The 9640-nt window shown below is 33.0% G+C and overlaps 1 protein-coding gene across 3 annotated transcripts; it reads right to left on the reverse strand.

The window, feature by feature from the left end:
• Window positions 1–1250: 1250 nt before the first annotated feature.
• On the reverse strand, window positions 1251–6544 carry LOC100791258 (uncharacterized). Of its 3 annotated transcripts, XM_003552865.5 has the most exons (7): window positions 5669–6544; window positions 4305–4759; window positions 3737–3840; window positions 3518–3584; window positions 3336–3406; window positions 2130–2283; window positions 1251–1461 (listed from the first exon to the last, which is right to left on the reverse strand). In XM_003552865.5, exons 1-5 carry the CDS (start codon window positions 6408–6410, stop codon window positions 3368–3370), a joined length of 1407 nt encoding a protein of 468 aa, XP_003552913.1. In that variant the 5' UTR covers window positions 6411–6544; the 3' UTR covers window positions 1251–1461; window positions 2130–2283; window positions 3336–3367. The 3 variants fall into 3 exon arrangements, with proteins under 3 accessions (XP_003552913.1, XP_014626548.1, XP_006602063.1); XM_014771062.3 differs by lacking the exons at window positions 1251–1461; window positions 2130–2283; window positions 3336–3406; window positions 3518–3584; window positions 3737–3840 and adding an exon at window positions 3852–4168 and having other exon boundaries at window positions 5669–6495; XM_006602000.4 differs by lacking the exons at window positions 1251–1461; window positions 2130–2283; window positions 3336–3406; window positions 3518–3584; window positions 3737–3840 and adding an exon at window positions 3853–4124 and having other exon boundaries at window positions 5669–6495.
• Window positions 6545–9640: the final 3096 nt, after the last annotated feature.

The following is a 9640-nucleotide window of genomic DNA, read 5'->3' on the forward strand; positions in this document are numbered from 1 at the left end:
CACTCAATGCATGGATAGACACTTCAACCCTTTCTTCTTCCTTTTTTATCCCATTGTTCTCTTCCTCCTCATTCAAGTCAATCATAAAAATGTGATTTCTTACATTTATCCCCCACAATATAGCATTCATCACAATTGAAACACAACCCCTTGTCTCTCCTTTCTTGCATAAATTTTTTAATGTATATTTAATACACATGTAAATTTAAATAACAAATTTTGTAACAATTAATTTTGATATAATTCATACAAATTAACTAATTCGTATGTTTTTTTATAAAAAAAAAAACAATTACTATTAAAAAAATTAATTTATTAATAAATTAAAAAAAACATACGAATTAACAAATCATATGAATTATATTAAAATTAATTGTTACAAAATTTATTATTTAAATCTACATGCACATTAATTAAAAAATTTAATATTATATATAACAACATTATTTATTTTATAACATAATTGACATATTAACTTAATTGGTTAGAGCAATGTACTAATAACCTGAAAGTCACAGGTTTGACTATTACTTGGATCATTAATTTATAAATCATATTTTAAAATATAAAAAAAAAATACTTACGGCTTTGGCCATTAATTTGTAAATCATATTTTAAAAGAAAAATACTTACGGATTAACTATTCTCCTTCGTATATTTTTGTTGTAACCATTAGAACCATTGATTGGCTTCTCCTTCCATGTGAAAGGATGCCAAGGAGACTTGTTGATATGCATGTTTTCCTCAAATGAGCTCATACGTTTCTCTAATCGCTCTATCTTTTTCTTTTTGTGTCCCCATCTGGATCAAAAAAGCTCTCAATACCAAATGATACACACTTGGTAATAAGTAACTGGAATGAGTTTTTATTTCTGCATATCTTGGAACTACAGCCTCATTCAATAAATACTATTTTTAGAACGATAAACTGGTAAGCAACAAACTTAAAGATAACTAGTAAAGATAAAAATATAGACCCTACCTAATAAAGAACAAATAACTATCATATCTAATAAAAGATCAAATAACTATCCTATCTAATAAAGATAAAACAACTATCTTATCTAATCCTAACACAAGAGACTGATTTGGCTACTCCACATAGGGAGGATTAGGCTTCCTTATCCGCTTTCCATGGGATGTAGTACCGCTCCTATACAAAAAATTAGTTAATGAAAACCGGACTACTTTCATGGCCCAAGCACCCATACATAGTTGCAAATCATGGAAAAGATAATACGACAAAAACATGAAAAATTCTACGACTTAATTACTAGACAAAAGCATACGTTGGATTAAAAATTTACATAGCTATCATACTCGTAGCCGTATCAAGGAATAATTGAATATACAGATGAAACAAAAAACACCATCATACGAAATTCAATGTTAACTAATACAATTAAGACCTCGAAATTGCCATGATTTCTTTTCGTACCGAGCATACCATAATGGGGGAACCTGAAATATAAACCGTAAGTTAATAGTATAAATTTTCACGTTAGTAACACTTCTCTACAATTAGTCAAAATGCTTGTGCAATTTGTTCATCACATTTTGAACAACGTTACCAAGTTCAATTTGTTCATCTATATTATAATGCAGCAATTTTTATGGGAAAACTCCAGAGAGTAACTGCGAAAATCAATGCAGGCCGAAGCAGAACTAAGCTTGCCATGATAATTGCATGCACTACAATAGGGTAAAGTGGCAAGTCAAACACAGTTGATTTTTCACCAAGATAAAAAATAAATATGGTACCACAATATTGAAGTTTCTATCCTTCCATTTCTTTATTCAAAATTAGTAGCAAGAAAATTAAAATCACCTTGAGCTTTTAAGATGGAGGAGTTCATTATAAGCTGTACACCATGACAGGAAACCTTACACTCTACTGAATGATTGCAAGCTAATTTTAAAATATGAAACAGGTAACAACCACAAAACTTTCAGATATATTTACACCTTTTGCCTTTTCAAAAAAAAATTATAAGTTGTACACCACGACAAGAAACCTTACTCTACTGAATGATTACAAGCTACTTTAAAACATAAAACAGGTAACAATCACAACTTTCAGATATATTTATGTTAAATGCATCATCAAAACCTGCAATGTCAAATCTAACCTTCAGCTGAGCCATTGAAACCAAAACGCGGGGATGAATGATGTGTTTGAAAGGGCCTTGGATACCAGTTGGTCCTCACTAACTGTACGATTTGGATGGTGTTTTAACAAAGCTTGATTGCATAGAGAGAAGCTGCTGTCAAAATTGTCATTACCTGAAAGTATAAAAATCTTGCAAATAAGAAAACTGTAATGTTGTTTATCGCATAGGCCAACTTGACCCTCCAACTGACTATGAAGTATGAAGCAGGGATCAGAGAGGCAAAGAGCAAAAAACTCTTAAGTCTCAATACACTAAGTCATCCATGATCACAAAACTACAAGATATCAATTTAGAATGCATTTTACCAACTCCCAATATTATAATTTTCATCAAATTTAGCAAGCTTTATATGTTCCAATTTATAATTTTCCGGAACAATGGAGGCAGGAATATTGGAATTTGAGCAGAACACTGTCAGAGTTTCATGGCATTGCTGCTTAGTGAAAGTGGTGTCATGGAAGTATGACATGATGGAAGCACCATGCTTTGAAGATGATGGATGGTTAGCTTTTTGAGGGAGGGGAGGTATTTTGGAGTTTGTCTAAGAAAATGTTTTCAAAAAACTAAACCAGGTCCTGATTTGGTTAGTGCATATTGCAGTCAAACAGAGAAGCGATCCCTTTTTGTCTCCATCTCTGGTGCATCTCTTCACTGTCTCCATCTCTGGTGTGCTGTCTACACTAGCAATTCTGCATCATCTGACAACTCATTCCTCTGTGGAAACTCCAAACCTCATCCTATTAGGCTTTCACATCTCACTTCTCACCACCTCTCTGTTCTCTCACACAAACCCATCCACCCATTATCCAACACCAAGAAGCAGTCCCAAACAGTTGATTCTCTTCAACTATACAACACACTGAATCCACCATAAACCACAAGACCCAAATTACAGAACACTGTTAATCAAGCCTTTATAAACCAAGTGTCTAGGCAAAACAAATACAAGCATGTCTTTCATGGAAACAATATACAAGAAAATCCAATATGAAAAAAAAGAACACAATCATTATAATGCTACATTGACCCAATTCAGTATTGATGAATACAACCATAAATCTCAATACAGAAAGAATCAAGCAAGAATAGAAACTGCACATATTAATATCAACCCAAGTTAATGGAAATAATTTTAAAGGGAAAATGCAAGAAAAAAAACCTCACCAAGATATACACATGAAAGTAGCGCGTTAGTGTCACCGTATCATGTTTCTCCACTTGTCCTTCAGATCAACCTTAAAGATAAAATGTATACCAAAAAAAAAATATATCAGTTATATTAAAGGTACAAGTCCAGAAATAAACATGACAACACAACAAAGAATTTTGGGGCATAGATTGCATACTCCACTTCTATTTTCAAATATGTTACTGTAAAAACTTCGGATTGTTGCCCAGTTTCCTTCTCCAAACCTGTGTAAGAACAAGTATGGTGAATGAAAACATGTAATCATAATGTACAAAACTGTTACTAAATTGATTAGCTTTCAATTGCAATTATAACTTATAGCTATGACAGTTCTCCAGGAAAGTTATGGTTTAACAAGTTTAGAACAAGTGCTTACATTTTTACACCAGCCCTTAGTGTCTCTTCTTCCAACGAACTCCATTTCCTTTTCCTCCTCCTTGGCTGTCTTGCTTGTTGTGAGTTGTCTATTGAATCCTCCCACTGAAAAAAAAAAGGAAAACAACTAATATGCCAATGCAAAAATCAAAATGATATACAAGTACAAAGTATCAACAGCAAGAAAAAGAATCCATAAAAAAGATACTCTTAACCATCAGATTGATCAACATTTGTCGATCCACGTGTGGAATCCATAGGCCACTGTATCAAGTGGAAGCAAGGTTTCAAATTGTGGTTTGCACCATTGTGGTTTCCACATCATAATCACAATTGCTGCTATACCAGTCACATTGCATTGCAAATGTTTACAACTTCTCTAACCACAACTGCAATAAAAAACCCATGGGCGATGGTAATCCTTTTGGGAGAACTTCCCCCAGGAGAACAAGCATTTTTCCGCGTGAAAAAAATTATCTTTACCAAGTTTCCATCCTTTAGATCAAAACCCAGACCCATGCTAACAGTTAAATATTAAAAGGAATCTGCTACTAGATAAACACAATTACCTCAAAGGTACGAGCACTTCTGTTCCGTTCCATCAAGCTGGGCTGGTGAATGTTACTACAATGAACAGAAGACTTCTTCCCAAGATTGACATCATTGGGCTGAAAAGGTACAATACTCAGGCAAACATCTGGATCCTGTACTTCTACATCTTCATGCTGGTTTTCAATCGGTGGCTCAATTTTTGTATCACTAGTTGCCAATTTGGATCTTACAACATCAGATATATGCAATGCATCGGGAAGAGGATCATTAACCAATGCCTGTAACTCCGAAGAACTTGATTTTAGGGATTCCCGAATTTTTTTAACTTCAGCACTAGGCACAGGATCATGTTTTCTCCATGGTTTGGTTGACTCCACTTCCTCCGGACTAGATATTTTAATTCCCCTTCCCTTATGAGATGCACGAAATGCAGAGTGTTTGTGTTTAAGCTGAGGATTCCGCTTCAGAATTGCTATTGGGGACACACATATAATTTAAAAAAAAAAAAGTAAATAACAGTGAAACAGTTGTAAGCATTGCAATTATTCAACAGTGTTCGGAGTTCATCATTTAAGTTAATTTCAAATAATGAATGATCTATTTTAACAAGAGCAGAACAATTTTCTAAAGTTTAAGCTAATTTTAATTGACAAAATCCTGCAGTGAGTGGGGACTCGGAAGTAAGCAAAAACAAATTACTACTTGGTACCACTTGACGATAACAACACTCGTAAAACCGTAAAGGTAACAAACAACATAACAAAAACACTTCTTGTGCCCATTCATATCACAGTAGATACTTAATAAGACAAATGATCAAACAAGAAATTGTTTTAATTCCTTACACACCAACACTTGCGCACTTGCCGTAGAGACTAACTAATATATAAGGGGTGTACTAGCAACACACATTTTACTATTTGTTAAAATTATTCAAAGCTACAAAATTAGTAGAGAATCATTAAATAAAAAGTGAGATCTACAAAAAAAATGTGATTTCCAATCAGTTTCAGTCAATTGTAGAGAGTAGATTCAAAAGAGCGTCTTAGGGAGTATGATCTTGCTAGCACTCCTCAAAGTATAATTTGTACGGTACTAGAGAAAATACTCGCATATTTGGGAAACAGTTCAAATAAACAACACACATTTAAAAAATGTTGGCAAGCAAAAACAAAGAAACCATGATAAAAACACACAGTGGAAGCAAATTATGCAACACTACTTCCACAATTATTATCACACAACTTCACAACTTTAAACACATACTCACAACTACACTGTGTAGTACCTAAAAACAAACATAACTCGCAAGGAACAATTTCAAAACCAAAATTCACAAATCAACCCTCACAATTATACATAAAAAGAATAAAAAAGCCACCTTTATCCCTCTGAGGAGTTAAGTCAGACCCACCCACTTCCTGATTCGCATCAACACTCTCTTCCAATGGTTCCTGATTCTCATAATGCATTGCCACATCCTCCATGCATGCACCATCATCATGATCATCATCATTACCATTACCACTACCATTATCACAGGCACCTTCATCGTTCTTCTTCTCCGTTGCCGCAACCGTTTCCAAAAACGAAGGCCCCATCATTTCCCACGCTTCCTTCAAATACACCCTCACCTCATTCATCGCGTCCCTCCGACTATTCAACCCCGCCAGCCTCTCGCGAGCCGCCCTGGAATCCTCCCCAAGCGCGTTCTCTATCTCATCGCGCCACCGCACCAACTCCCCAGAGACCAGCCCGCTCCGGCGCGCCTGCAGCGCCGCCACGCGTCCGCGCCAGATCCGCCGTACAGCGCCGGCGTACTCACCATCGATAACGTCGGGGCACGCAGCGAGGTACTTGACGGTGCACTCCACGGCGACTGCGCAGTACGCGCGGCGTTGCGCGTCAGAGACAGGGGCGAGGTCTTCGAGGATGTCGAGCGCGGTTTCCGATAGTGTGGCTCTACGGAGGAGGGTTTGGAGGGTGCGGAGGAGGAGGTTTTTCTTGAGGCGGGGTTCGGCGGGGGATAGAGGGAGGGCGGTTAGGGTTTTCTGGATGAGGGAATCGGGGACGGAACTGCGGAGGAGGAACTCCATGACCCACCGGGAAATGTCGCTGTTCATTCTTCTCCGATTTCAAAGTTGGGAAATTGCGCTCATTGATTAGGGATTTGGGGAGGAACAGGGGATAAAAAATTGTTTTTTAAATGTTGAGAAGTGTGGATTTCAGGGATGGTAAAAAAAAATCGAATAAAATCAATAAAATTTGTTGAGTAATGATGTAAATAAAACGTACGGTAAATCCTCACTCTTTTGCGTTTAATTTGGTCTCTTAAAATACTTTTTATTTTTTAATTAAATATTACACTACATATAAATTGTTAACATAGTGATAATAAATGACATTTGTTTAAAGAGATAATAATTATTTATGGTAATAAAAATTAAATGAAGAATAATTATCAAGGATAAAATCAGAAATATTATATTTTAGAACAAATTATAGTTGCATCGCTTGAGTTTAGGATTTATTAAACTCACCCATAAACTAACACCATTAAGTGATAATATTAACTTTAGGTGGAATGTCAAAAGTAAACCTTTTCTTCCTTCATACTTCTTATCCCAATTTGAATCCCTAATCCCACTCCTTCACCTCGGACGCACCACCCCACCTTCGATGTATTCCTCACAAACTTGTCGCCAACAAGGACAGGCACGAGAAGCCTCCCATCATCGACTTTTGTGAATCGACAACGACATCATCAACTTGTTCCAGTGCCCGTCACTCTTCTAGTCAAACAAACAACGCCACTTTTCAAGCAACAATCGTGATCGCCTCCTTTTTCTCCTTGTTCAAGTTGTAGAAGAAGGGAGAGATTCACAAGCCCAAAATCAACGATCTTCTTTCTAACCCCAAAATCGTAGATATATCAATCTCAAAATCATAGATCTTCCTTCCTTCCAACCCTAAAATCGTAGATCTTTCGACACTTACTCAAATGGAACTTTTGAGGTTGATCAATTTCACCATTTTGCCTCAATTTCACAAAAACATTAGCCTTTTCTAATTAGCCTAAATTTTATTGTGAATGATAGGCGTTGGATCTTGAAAAGAAAGCTATGCTGGCTGTTGTGCAATTTCTGGAAGAAGAAAAAATTGAGATTTTGATTTCGTGAATTAAAGCTTGAATTGTGTGATTTGTGGGAAAAAAATTGAAGTTTGCATCACTTAATTTACATGAATAATGCTTGCTAAAAAAATTTGTTTAGGGAAATGAATTGTATTTTTGATGTAGAATTCTCAGAGATGGTTGTGTGTTTAGTTTTTGCAAATTTTATGATTTTTCTTTTCGTGTTTTGGATTGGGAATTGATTAAGGAAGGGGATGAAATAATATTGGAAGGAAAAAACATAAAACTATCACATGTCAATCATGTGCCAAATTCTATTGCAGATAAAACAACATTACATAGGCAAGGGTGGTTACTATAGCAATATGAAACAATTAGGGAATTTGTGTAGGATCAAAATAAGAAGTGGGATTGAATGTAATAAATGTCAATCTTAGGGGAAATGAGAGTAATTTGTTTTATATTTTATATTTGAAATCACTATTAATTTATTTATTATATTTTATTAAGTTAATACTATTATAACATTAACAAACAACAATATAATTAAATTAAAAATAAATAAATATATGAAAATTAAATTACCTTTTCATAAGAATCAAATTAAAAATATGTATTATATAAATATATAGATACTAACAAATAATTTATTTTTAAAAGTTAATATATTTATTTATTTATGAAGAAATTAAAAAACAAAAAAATATAAAATAAACAATTTTATTCAACCAGAATTTAAAACAAAATTAGATATTTTTGTTTTTTCACCTTTTATTATATTATCTTTATATTTTGTATGAATTATATTTTGTATGAAAAAATATAAAATATATTTTGTATGGTCTAAGGTGGTTAATATAATGAGTGAATTATATTTTTATATTTAATTTTGTAAATTATATATAGTATATAATCCAACATGACAAATGATAATTACCTTTTTTTATTAAGAATATAACAAATAAATTATATTTTATGTTTAATTTTGTTAACTTATAATAAATCTCTTCTAATACTTAATCATTCAACAATAATACAAAAACTAGAAAAGATATATAAGAAAATGATTATGTGAACTGATAGGAAAAGTCATTAGGCTTAATGCCACATGAGAAGCCAGGTGATTACAAGTGTTAGTTGGGGTGATTGATTGCTTAAATGCATGTGTGGAATATTAATGGTGTTAAAAACACGTATTATTTGATTTCCACGTCCAATTCTTGTTTTGATGCAAAAGTTAATACTAACTACTTCACAAAATTCACGTCACGTCAAAATTTTATCCAAACATGCTACAAGTTTGTTTATCACTTATATTATGGTATATCCGAGTTATGTGCAGGTGTTCTTATGACTTCCATATTAGTTTTCCCAAGTCTATATTTCTTCATTAAAGTATTAAACAATACTGACTTAATAGATAAAAGCCAATACAATTGTGATATATAACACTTGCCCCAAGTTAATATTGCTTAATTAAGCAATGCTAACTTAAAATATAAAAGTGAATATTATCTTTATAACGTTACTTCCAAGTCAGTATTATTTCATTAAGCAATATTGACTTAAGAGATAAAAATGAATACTATCTCTATAACATAAAGTATAATTGTTTTATCTTAAATTCTATAAAATGTGATTTTTTTTAAAATTAGTTTTTAATTACTGAATTTTTAAATAAACCTGTTACCTAGATAAATAAATAAATTTGAAAGTAAAAAAACTTTGAATCTCATGTAATAACCTACAACTTTGAATCCAAAGTTGTAAAGACTTACTATAGTTATAGCATTGTAGATTCTCATTTTAAAATGATATAAAAAAAAATGCTTTTTTTTAAAAAAAAATGTTGCAAAAAATAAGTCTCCTTTGTAAAATCTTAACAAAAAATCTAAAACAAAAATTTTGCAAAAATTATTTCCTTTTAAAAGAAATGAAATTGCTTCCACTAATTTCTTCTAGACATGGCAAACAATTCATAATGGCGGGTACCACTCCACTCTTGTCCCGACTTTGACGGGTTATCCTCTTTCTGAGTAATACATAACTTTTTAAAACGGAAATGAATATAGATATGAATATGTACTTACATGTCCCGTATTTATACCCATTTTCATATCCAACACATATAATTATTAAAATACTTTTATTTTATTCAATTTTAAAAAAAATAATTTTAGCTTTATTCATTTTTTTAAAATTATTTTTTTAAACTTGACT

This window comes from Glycine max, chromosome 18 (assembly GCF_000004515.6).
Source record: "Glycine max cultivar Williams 82 chromosome 18, Glycine_max_v4.0, whole genome shotgun sequence".
Lineage (NCBI taxonomy): Eukaryota > Viridiplantae > Streptophyta > Magnoliopsida > Fabales > Fabaceae > Glycine > Glycine max.